Source organism: Trichosurus vulpecula, chromosome 1 (assembly GCF_011100635.1).
Source record: "Trichosurus vulpecula isolate mTriVul1 chromosome 1, mTriVul1.pri, whole genome shotgun sequence".
Lineage (NCBI taxonomy): Eukaryota > Metazoa > Chordata > Mammalia > Diprotodontia > Phalangeridae > Trichosurus > Trichosurus vulpecula.
The window spans coordinates 21,708,661-21,721,039 of NC_050573.1; the positions used below are offsets into that span (position 1 = coordinate 21,708,661).

The following is a 12,379-nucleotide window of genomic DNA, read 5'->3' on the forward strand; positions in this document are numbered from 1 at the left end:
AGGCCCCTTAATTCTAGGGCCTTCCCCCCGTTGTTCATCTTCAGTTTATCCCAATTACAGCTTATTAGTACATGGTTGTTTGCTTGTTGTCTTCCCCATTAGACTGTGAGCTCCTTTGCCTTTCTTTGTATCCCCAGAACTTAGCACAGAGCCTGGCATACAGTAGGCACTTAATAAATGTTAGTTAATTGACTGACAAATATACCGTATGCAATTCACTTGACAGTAAATGTTGTGATTAAAACATTGCTCAGTCTATAAACATTTATTAAGCACTTACTATACAGTAGGCATGTACCAGGCAGCTAGAGGGCACAGTGGATAAAAGGCAGGCCTTGGAGTCAAGAAGACCTGAGTTCAAATCTGGCCTCAGACGCTTACTAGCTACGTGACCCTGGGCAAGTCACCTCACCCTGTCTGCCTCAGTTTCCTCATCTGTAAAATAAGCTGGAGAAGTAAACGGCAAACCGCTCCAGTATCTTTGCCAAGAAAGCCCCAAAAGGGGTCATGAAGAGTTGGGACATGACTGAAACAACTCAGCAACAACATGTACCGGGCATGTGCTAAATAATGAACATTTTTAACTTCCTTCCTTCCTACTTACTTCATATAAGTCAATGAAACCTCAGTTTTGTTCTTATTGTTCATCTGCTTCAGTCACGTCCAACTCTTCACGAGCCCATTTGGGTTGGCAGAGATGCTGGAGAGGTTTGCCATTTCCTTCTCCAGCTCATTTTACAGATGAGGAAACTGAGGCAAACGGGGTGAAGTGACTTGGCCAGGGTCACACAGCAAGTAAGTTTCTGAAGCCGGATTTATGAGGAAATAATGTACCTGGCCCCTTGAAGTTCACCATAGCTTTACCCGAAAAACTCAAGAATAAAAACTCTGTCCAGTTCAATATAAGTGGTTATTAGCCACAGGTAGGTCAAGAGGTCCCCCCATTGAGCTACTCCTCCATTGTGATATGTGACAACCCACAGGGCATTTTAAAAGTGCTTAAAGATAATCTGTTACTAGGGTTTGAGGGGAGGTGGGGAGTCAGATGCCAACCTCAAGCATCTCTCCAAATTCCATTTTGCTTTATCACTAACCCATTAGTGTCACATTTGTTTGTTTTTTTTGGAGGGGGGAAGGCAGGGCAATTGGGGTTAAGTGACTTGCCCAAGGTCACACAGCTAGTAAACGTGTCAAGTATCTGAGGCCACCATTAGTGTCATACTAGCCATAATGGCTGGTTTCTCCAGGAGAACTATGAATTAAGGAAAAGGAAGGGGGAGAGCAGAGAAATAAAGCCGTTTACATAGATGAGGTTCTCCCGGTAACGCTTGCGAAGATTGTCCACAAAGGCAGATTCGCTGGTGTAAGAGTCCAACAGCACAAAGTCTTGAACCCCGACTTTGTCGCGTGCGGTTAGCGCCCCTTCCATGTGTAGCTTAATGTGCTTCTGCCTCACCTCTTCTTTCTAAAAGAAGAAAAATATTCAGAAGGTTATTCAGCGACATATATGAAGCACCTGCTGAATGAATGCTATTATACAACATGCATTGGGGATGTAAGTAGAGGAGATAGTCCCTGCCCTCTGGAAGCTCACCTTTCAGCTGGAGAATACGGTGCATAGAAAGTTAAACAAGAAAATAAGATATTACAAATCAGAGATTCCTAACCTGAGGTTTCTGAACTTTTTAAACACATTTTTGATAATCGTATTTCAATGTAATTGGTTTCTTTTGTAATCCTTTTTATTTGATTTTATGCATTTAAAATAATGATTCTGAGAAGCCCATCCCACCAAGGCTTCACCAGAATGCAAAAGGGTTCATGACTGCAAAAAGGTGACTAGAGCCAGGGTCCCAGAAATAATCCACAGAATTTGGAGACAGTTCACTAATGAGTGAAAAGTACCTCCCATTACATTAACAGGAAGTCATCAGACAAAAATGCAGCCAATGAAAAATAAATCTGCACACCTGGGCATTGTAACATTATGAAAGTATTTATTTAGTGATTTTTCAGTTGCACACAATTCTTCGTGACCCCATTTGGGGTTTTCTTGGCAGTTACTAGAGTAGTTTACCATTTCTTTCTCAGCTTATTTTATCGATGAGGAAATTGAGGCAAACAGGGTTAAGTGACTTGCCCAGGATCACACAGCTAGTAAGTGTCCGAGGCCAGATTTGAACTCAGGTCTTCCTGACTCCAGACCCAGTGCTCTATCCACTGAACCACCTAGCTGCTCTCTGGCTTAGTTGGACCTCATAAAATCATTCCAATCTCATATTGCTAGAGCTGAGAGGGAATTACCACAAAGCCTGAAGGCCAATGACCCAGGCTTGGGGACGTCCAAGTCACCACCATCCCACAAAGAGGCACTAGGGGGAGACTTTATCATGGAGGATGGCTTCATATTGAAATTTTGAAAGCGTGTTACCCCGACAAGGATAGAAGGTTAGTGTTCCACATGAGGACAATGGAGAGTTGAAATCTAAGAATGTAATGATTTATCCAAGACCATACAAAAAAAGGAGAGGGAAAGAAAGACAAACAGACTGGGATGCCCTGGGCGACATGAACATTCACACCTCTTTAAAAGTCAACGATACCAACAGCTCTTCTGTTACCGAAAGAAACTCTCAAAACCATTCAAATTCCTTCAGCTAGATTCAGCTCACCAAGCAACTCCCAGATGATTAGTTCAGTTAGCAGATGCAATGGCAGGAGAATGGACACAAGTATCCATGATCTTTCCCGCTAACCCCTCCCCTCTCCCAAGCCTCATGCCTGTGGACAGCACCAGCATCCTTCCAGTCTCCCAGGCTCAGAACCAGGGCATCATCTCGGACTCCTCACTCTCGGTCACCGCATATAGTCATCAGTTGCCAAACCTTGCTGTTGTGATCTTCACAACAGCTCTTGCAGACATCTGACTCCTCTCCATTCACACGTCTGCCATCTTGGTTCAAGCCCTCATCACCTCTCACCCAGATTATGGCAGCAATAGGTCTCCCTCCCTCTTCTCTTCCCACTCCAGTCCATCCTGCTGACAAAGTAATTTTCTTTAAGCACAGATCAGACCATGTGACTCTGCTCATTAATCTTAATCAACTCCTTATTGCCTCTAAGATAAAATATAAACTCTTCTAGAAATATTGCTTCCACCACGGGGCCTCAACCTATCTTTCAGGTTCACTGGACACTATTCTCCCTCCTGCTCTCTGTGAATTCCCTCCAGCACTGGACCTGGAGTCAAGAAGACCTGAGTTCGAAACCAGCTTCGGACAATTACTAGCTTAATCGACCCTGGGCAAATCATTCCACATCTATCTGCCCTAATTTCCGCTTCTGTAAAATAAGTCTAATAAAAGCCCCAATCTCCCTGGGCTGTGGTGAATATCAAATGAGATAATGTATGTATAGTGTTTTGCAATCCTTAAAGCATTATATAAGTGAGAGCCATCATTATTATTATGACATTCTACATCTTACTTTGGTGCTTTGCTCTGAATATTCCACATTCGCGGAATGTGCTCAGTTTACCTCCATGGGAAAGCGCCACTGTCCCTTCAAAATGAACCATCTTCTGCATGAAGACAAAAGGCTTTCCCGATCACCCCAACTGGGCCCTTCCTCTCAAACTACCTTGTATTTAAATACTTTGACATATGTGTATTTTTCAAATTTATATTTTGCTGGATATATTTGTGCATGTATCTGTTCTTTCTCCCATTAGAATATAAACACCTCGAGGACAGGGATTGTTTCACTCTTTGTCCTTATATCCCCAGCATCTAGCACAAAGGCTGGCACATAGTAGGTGCTTAATAAATCCTTGTTGATCAATTTATTCTAATCCCTAGAAAAGTAAGACCCCTGCCATTTAATTAGGTTGACACTTGTATGAAGCCACCTTCTTGTGAGTTTGGTTTACCAAGATTAATTCCTTGGACTGTGATCTCTTTTGAGTAAATGGATAAACTGAAGTTTCTGAAACTAAGCATGTGATGTTGGATCAGAGTTCCCTCATAAAGCCCAGTCGGAAAAAGTTCACTGGCTTTACATATTTCTTAATTGGAACCACATTTCCCCCAACTCACCAAAATCCATGTGTCCACCTACTGACTAGGAATTCAGAACCTCAAATTTATCATCTCAGCGCTGTACTAGTGATAAAAACTTTTAAAAAGCACTTTTAAATTACTATTCCCTATCACCGAGGTTCTTATCTAGGCATTCCTAATGTGAAATCAGTAAGTGAAAGATAACATAGGTTGTTGTCACTGAGTCATGTCTGACTTTTGTGACCCCATTTGGGGTTTTCTTGGCAGAGATACTGGAGTGGTTTGCCATTTCTTTCTCCAGCCCATTTTACAGATCAGGAAACTGAGGCAAACAGAATAAAGTGACGTGACCAGGGTCACATAGCTAGTAAGTATCTGAGGCTGGATTTGAACTCAGGACTTGCTGACCCTGGGCCTAGTGTTATTATATTACATTCATGTACTATTACAATTTATTTGACCATTCCCCAGTCAATGAGCATCTGTTATTTTTTTTTTCCAGTTTTCAGCTACCACAGAAGACACTGTTACAAAATATTTTGGTGTGTATGGTGCCTTTCTTTTTATTGCTTTCTTACTTAGAGTATTTGCCCAGCAGTGGGCTTTCTGGGGCAAAGGAGATGGACCTTTTAGTCACTTTACTTGCATAATTCCAAATTGCTTTCCAGAATGGTTGTTTCAATTTATAGTTTCACCAACAATGTCTTTCCACAACCCCTCCAACGCCCACTATGTCCTATTTTATCATGTTTGCCAGTCTGTTGGGTGAGATGGAACCTAGGAGTTGTTCTGATTTGCGTTTCTCTTTCTATTAGTGATTTGGGGCATTCTTTCATGTGGTTGTGAATCCTTTGTAGTTCTTCTTTGGAGAACTCTTTGATCATATCCTTTGACAATAATCTATTGAGGAATGGCTCCTCGTCTTCTATATTTCTGATGGCTGTCTATATCTTGGATCAGAGATATTTGATAAAAAGATTCTCCCCAGCTGACCCTTCCCTTCTTATCCCACAGGGTGTTCCTAAAGTCTGGACACATAGGCAAAAATGCATATTTTCAAGAAGTGAAATGAATGAAATTTTTATCTAATAGGAATACTAACACATAACATCTTCAATAGGATTTCTATCATTTGTGATGCAAAGGTTGATGCATTTTACAAGATTCACATGAACTCGATGCAGTAACTCCACATTGCTGTCAATTGCCTATGTGTCCAGACTTTAGGAACACACTGTAGATGTATTAATTTTGTTGGTACAACAGCTTTGCAATTTCATATAATCAAAAGTATCTTTCTCTTTGTAATTGCTTCTATCCCTTGTTGGATTAAGAATGTATCTCCCACCTGGAGCTGGGAGAGGTACATGATTTATTTCTCTTTGAATTTTTTTAATGGTATGATATTTAGCATCCAGGGCACATAGACACTTTTCACTTATGGTGGAATATGGTGTAACACGTTGGTCTAAGCCTAATTTCTTCTTTTCAGCTCTCTCAGAAGTTCCTATCAGAAAAAGAGTTCTTTCCAAGGTAATTTACATTTTCGGAGCTAAAATAGTTTTAAACTGATCAGCCACCAGGTGTCCCCCTAGGTTAGCTAGAGAGAGCTTCAGAAGGTCTAGGGTCTGGCAGATGCATTTTCAATTTTATGAAGTTGTTAATCAAGGAACAAGCATTTATTAAGTACCAACTGTGTGCCAGGCAATGTACAAGGTGCTAGGGAATGAAAGAAACCCACTCTCAATGGGTTTCCATTGTAATAAGAAAGACAAGAAGTACATATTGTATGTGTGTGTATATGTGTATGTGCATATGTATAGATATACATATAGGCACATATATATTATATTGCACGTGTATGTATATTTTATACATAAGCACATTTATATATGCACTTGTTGCCTCCCTCATTAGAATGGAAACCTCCTGAGAGTAGGGTTTATTTCATTTCTTATCACCTAATACATTACCCTGCATAGAGTGAGTCCTTAATAAAAGCTTATTCATTGATTAATTCCTTCAAAAAATGTGTGTGTGTGTGTGTGTTTGTATATACTTCCATACCTGGATTTGGGTGTGTGTAGATATATGAATACAAAATATGCATATGTACCTATATTTAATTTATACACCTACATACCATGTTTATATATATCATATATATATCAATCATATATATATCATATATACACACACCTGTATTTTATATACATATGTGTGTACATGTGCATACATATGTACATATATGTTGTGGTTGTTCGGTCATTTTGATTATGTCTGACTCTTGGTGACCCCATAGGATTTTCTTGGCAACGATACTGGAGTGGTCTGCCATTTCCTTCTGCAGTGGCAAAAAGAGGTCAAATAACTTGCCCAAGGTCACACAGCTAGGAAGCTTCAGAGGCTGGATTTGAACTCCAGTCTTCTGGACTCCAAGGGCAGTGCTCTATCCACTGTGCTACCTAGCTTCATACATACATGTGTGTAGATAGATAGGTAGACAGATAATAAAATATGTGTGTTATTACAGAACAAAGATGTTAGGTATACATGTGACTGTATAGAACATATATATATATATATATATAATATGTATGCGCATGTGTGTGTTGTTACCAAATAAAGCTGTTAGGGTGAGATCTAAATTACCCCAGTCCATTTAGCCCTGATACATTTGTCAGATGAGAACACATATTAATTATTTACTATAGGTATAAATAAGGCCCGAACACCACGCTTCCATCAAGCTAGTTGGAATTTAGAGACTTTGAAGGGTTGGAAGTGGAGAAGAAGGTCTGGGACACCAAGAGCTGAGCTAGAAAGAATGGGCTTCACAAAGACAACCCCCCAAAAGGAGAGAGAGTAATAGGACTGAGCTGTGGCAGAGAAGGGAGAGATCAAAGAGGACCATGGACTCCACAGCTATCTCAGGGCAGAGTCCTCAGGATAACACCACCTACTTCCTCCAGGACCAAGAGAAATTCCAAGAAAAACTCAGCTCTTTCCTCAAGTTCCCCTCTGGGTGCCTGCCTGTTAATAGACACTGTAATAGACTCTGCTGCCTTTTTTGCCCAAATGTTTCTGGTAACTTGAATTTTATCACACTCAAAAAATAAAAAAGCCAAATGTTAGCCAGAGATGTCTATAAATGTAAATTTAAGCAGAAAGACCAACCTCTGCCTAAATGGTAGAAAATTTTCTAACTAGGGGCTTGGAGCTATTGTGATCATACTCCTAACATAAATTCCTTAAATTAGCAAAGGAGGAAACCAAGAGGACCTGAGGGGCCATTATATTAACCTTAGGCTTAAATGAGCTAATTATTGGAACCGAATATTACAAAATAAAAGGTGCTTAGGAGGCAAGGCCTGGCCTAGCACTTCAGGAAACTCAGAAAGGCTGCAGGCAGAAGGTATTGCTTGAGCTATTTCTTGAAAGAAGAGTGGGATTCTATGAGATGGAGGTGAGGAGAAAGGGCATTCCAGGTATGAGAGATGGTTAATTCAAAAGCATGGATACAGGAGGAGTGCCATGTAAAAGAAAAAGAGAGAAGACCAATTTGGCAGGAGTGCAGAGAGTGGGAGGGACAGTCATGCCCAATGAGGCCAGAAAGATAGGTTAGGGGCAAATTGTACAGTACTTTAAAAGCTAAATGAAAAGTTTGTATTTTTATCCTGGAGACAAGGGGAAGGGAGACCTCCCTCCCTCTCTCTCAATCTCTCTCTCTCTCTCTCTCTCTCTCTCTCTCTCTCTCTCTCTCTCTCTCTCTCATCAGCTCCTGTGGATTTAATTAATTATCCTCTCTATGCAGATGGCACACAGATCTATAATATCTAGCCCCATTTTTCTGTGAGCTACAGTTCGACATCACCAAACTGCTCATGTCAGAGATATCCAAAACAGAACTCATCATCTTGAGCCCCTTCCTTCCTACAACATCTTGCAAGCTTTCTAAAGAACCGTCCTTCCTCTAGCCTCCCATGGCTAGTAACTTTGGCATTATCTCCAACTTTTCACCTTCCCTGACCCCACATATCCAATCAGCAGCCAAATCTTGCCGTTTCTACCTTCTTGACATCTCTCACATCCGACACTTTTCCTCTACTCACACAGCCCACCTCCCCACACCTTGGTCCAGCCCCTATTACCTCTCACCTAGATCTCACCTAGATCTAGACCTAGATCCTGCTCCAAGTCTCTCCCCACTCCAGTTCATCCTAACATGATTTTACTTAAGTACAGACCCAACCATGAGCCCCTACTCAGTAAACTGCAGTGGCTCCCTAGTACCTGTAGGATAAAATAGAAACTCTTCAACCTAGCTTCTAAAGCCCTTTACAACCAACCCCCAACCTGCCTTTCCAGTCTCACCAGATAGACATGACTTTGCCTTCTGTAACATGCTAAAAAAACTGGCCTCTCACTCAGAACAATGTTTTTAAATGCAGAAAATGAGTACACAGGATTACTAAGGAAAGTGCTTTTAATTTCATTTTCATTTCAGTATAAGGTGTCCCCAAAGCTTTAGTACAGTTTTAAGCTTTAATAATTGGTTAAAGCTTATTTAATAACCTTAATTGCATTTTAATTTAATTAATTTAGTCTGATGAATTGTTTTAATTAAATTATTTCACTGAATAATTATTTACTTTAAAACTTTATTCTAAATGCTTATTATTTAATAGCTTATTAAAGTTTAAAACTGCACTAAGACTTTTGGAACACCCTGTGTTAAAATATGTTTATCAAAAATTAAAAAAACAAAACAGTAACCCCAACTGTATAAAGGGGAGGGGCAATCATATATGAAGGACGAAAAACAATCGGTGGATGTTCCGAATGATATATAAATGTTCTGAAGATTAAAGCTTACAGGGAGGAAGAGGAAGGCCTCCCTAGTGCATACCCCAGGTGGATGCTCTAAGGACGGCTGGTGGACAAAGAGCCCAAAGGATGACTTTGATCTCTCCCTATAGAGGAAGTAGACACACCCATGAAATCGCACACCATTTAAAGTACCAAAATAAGAAAGAGTGGTAAATATATAATGGAGAGGTCCATGGTGCTATAGGCAGTCAGTAGAAGGAGAAATCCTTCAAGGGTGGGGGAAGAGGAGAGGGAGGTCAAGGAAAGCCAAATAGAGAAGTATCGATATCACCTTTGAAGGTTGGGTAGAATTTCAGCAGTCAGTCCACAAACATTTATTAAGTACCTACTATGTGCCAAGCACTGTACTAAACACTGGCAATACGAAAAGAGGCAAAAGATAGTCCCTGCCCTCAAGGAACTTACAATCTAATAGTGGAGGGGACAACATGCAAACAAATATATACAAAGCAGGCTATGGACAGGATAAATAGGAAACAATTCACAGAGCAGAGGTACTGGACTTAAGGTGGGTTGGAAAGGTCTTCCAGTGAAAGAAGGGATTTTTGGTTGGGACTTAAAGGAAGCTAGAAATGTCAGTAGTCAGAGTGAAGGAGGGAGAAAGAGGGTTCCAGGCATGGCAGAGCATTAAGGAGGATTGAGGAAGACTTCCTGCAGAATGTGGGGTTTTATCTGGCACTTGAAGGGAAGCAGAAAGTAGGAGGCAGAGAATTCCAGGCATGGAAGAATCATAGGATTTTAACTCATCTGTGGGTGGGGAGGCCGAGGACATTTTTAGCAACAAGGTGGAAGCAGAAAGACAGAAATGTTTAGTAGGTGGCAGAGTGAGTAACCCAGCTGTGCAGGACCACACAGTGTGAAAACTTCAAAGCTGAAAGAGGGACTAAGATCACCAAGACATACCAGAACCAAAATTCCCCCTATGATATCCCTATCAAGTACTCCTGTGCCTTTTAATTGAAAACCTTTAGGAAGGAGGAACCATCCCCTACCCACCTCTCCCCCAAGCACCCCATTCTACTTTAGGGCAGTTACAATTATTGTCGTTTCTACCCTCCCCCACCCCTTTCGATCCAAAATCTGCCCTTGGGAACTCACTGCTCCTAGTCTAGCACCTGGGGCCAAAAATAATGTCAAAAACCTCTTCTTCCACATGAAAACATTTCATTTACTATCTGTGTGACCCTGGGCAAGTCACTTAACCCCAAGTGCCTTGCCAAAAAAGAACCAAACCCTTTAAATACTTGAAGGAAACTGTTTTTCCTTTTCCTACCTCCAAATTGTCTGACATTGTGGAAACCATTCTGGTCACCCTGCTTTGAATTCATTCTCCTGTTTGTCATGGTCCTTCCTGACACCCCAAACTAGATATGATCCTGCAAACAATACACCTTCGTACACCAGTTAAACTGGGAGCCTTTTGAATGTTAAAATTATGGAACACAACTTCGAAGTCTCTGTCTCAGGTCAAAACTATTGATAATGGAGTCAGTCTAACTGACTCCCTCCTGTAGAAGTCATACTACGTAAGAAAGGGTATCAGGCATCCATATCCCCAAACTGCCCTCCTAGCAGGGGGTCCCAGTGCCTGGAAATCCATAAATTAGACATGTATTCCTTCAGGGTAAACAAGGGCTAAACCTAAAATATAACTAGATGTGGGATTAGTAAATTTTAATTCAGGGAAGGGAATAAGAGGAGAAGGAGAGATTGAAAGTAAAAATCCAGAGTATACATGTAAGTTTGGACGAGGATGCTGTAGGGGGAAGGTTCTTGGCAAGCCAAGGGACATCAGATACCTGAGGAAGAGGTGAAGTGAGCATCAAGACAGGGAAGAGAAGTACTGAATGCAAAGCTAGAAATTACCAAGAGCTTGAAGGAAATTTAGAGATTAAGGCAGCCACCATGCCCATTTTAAAGACAAGGAAAACTGAGGCCGGGTGTGGGAAAGTGTTTTGCCCAAGGTCAGATCAATAGCAAACGGCAGAGTCAGGATTCAGAAGGCAGGAATCAGGATTTGGGGTCTTCTGGCTCAGAACGCAGCGCTTGCTTCACCCACCTCACAATCCTACCCGGGCACCACCCACAGGCTGAACAATAGTTTGGATTTTTTCAGCACAGCCGGAGTTAGAAATGCGCACTTCACTCAGCTGAGATAAAGGAATGTGCATTTCCTAGCTATGGTTCACATTTCCTGATCAGATGGACTGGCTCCATGGAGATGAAATTTTAGGTGAAACAATACGAGGGGAGGCAGGTGGTTGGTGTCATGGGAACAATGTCAGAGGCATGGTGGTACAAGAGGGATGGCCTTGGAGTCCAGACAACCTGAGTTCATATCCTCCCTTACTAACTCTAGAACCCTGGAAAAATCACAGCTCTGTCAGCCTCAGTTTCCTCATCTGTAAAATGGGGAACATAATAGCACCTACCTCCTCGGGTTGTTGAAAGGATCAAATGAGTATGTAAGAGATAGGGTGTTGGGCCGGAGTCAGGAAGACCTGAGTTCAAATCCACCTCAGACACTTACTGGCTGTGTGACCCTGGGCAAGTCGTTTCACCCTGCTTGCCTCAGTTTCCTCATCTGTAAAATGAGCTAGAGAAGGAAATGGCAAAACTACTCCCATATCTCTGCCAAGAAAACCCCAAATGGGGTCACAAAGCATCAGACATGACTAGAAAACAACTAAACCACAAGTGCTAGTTACTGTTATTAATTACAGCTAGCATTAATGTGGCACTTTAAATTTTGCAGAGTCTGCTACGTAAGTTATCTCATTATCAGGAAAACAGCATAGCTCAGATTTCAGTTTTTGCAAATTACAAGGTTTGCTTAGAAACATTACTGAAAAATCCCACTGGTCAGGTGAGATTGGCCCACCTTGCTCTTGTGAACTGGATCCTATCATAAGATGATCGTGTGAGTCCCACGGCCAATGAGAGTGCCAAGCTCATTTTCGAGGCTGCAGAACTGTGGGGACCTAGAAGGCCTGCAGGTGTTTCCTTTGAAATGCTTTTATTACTCGATCAATAGAGCTTCTCCTCAGCCCAAAGCACACAACAAATCTATTTGATCACATAGACCTGGTCATCAGACGGATAGAAATAATTTCTAAAGAAAGAAAACAATCATGTCTGCAATTACAAGCCAAACTAATAATGTACAGTGAACAAATGCTACTGAGAGATTGATTTCGCTTTACCTTTGATTTTTTTGAGTTAGAGATTAATACGGAGAACGCATCTTGGTCTACAACAAGGAAAGTTTTGTACAACAGCAACAAAATCCTAGGAAGCTTTACAAGTTTCCCAATAATGTAGTCAGATTAAAAATGTAGCATTATGTAGTTCTGTTGTATTGTATCCTCAAGAAATACAAAATCTACAAAGCCAAGTAGAATGGTTCTCTCTATGTGTATGTGTGTGTGCGT

The 12,379-nt window shown here is 41.3% G+C and overlaps 1 protein-coding gene across 1 annotated transcript in view; it reads right to left on the reverse strand.

Annotated features, from left to right (window-relative positions):
- MYO1H (myosin IH) overlaps positions 1-1,435 on the reverse strand; it is a 48,795-nt gene extending 47,360 nt beyond the window's left edge. Inside the window, exon 1 of the mRNA XM_036761050.1 lies at positions 1,304-1,435. Coding sequence (XP_036616945.1) covers positions 1,304-1,429 — 126 coding nt within the window. The 5' untranslated portion in view covers positions 1,430-1,435. The remainder of the gene's footprint in view (positions 1-1,303) is intronic.
- Positions 1,436-12,379: the final 10,944 nt, after the last annotated feature.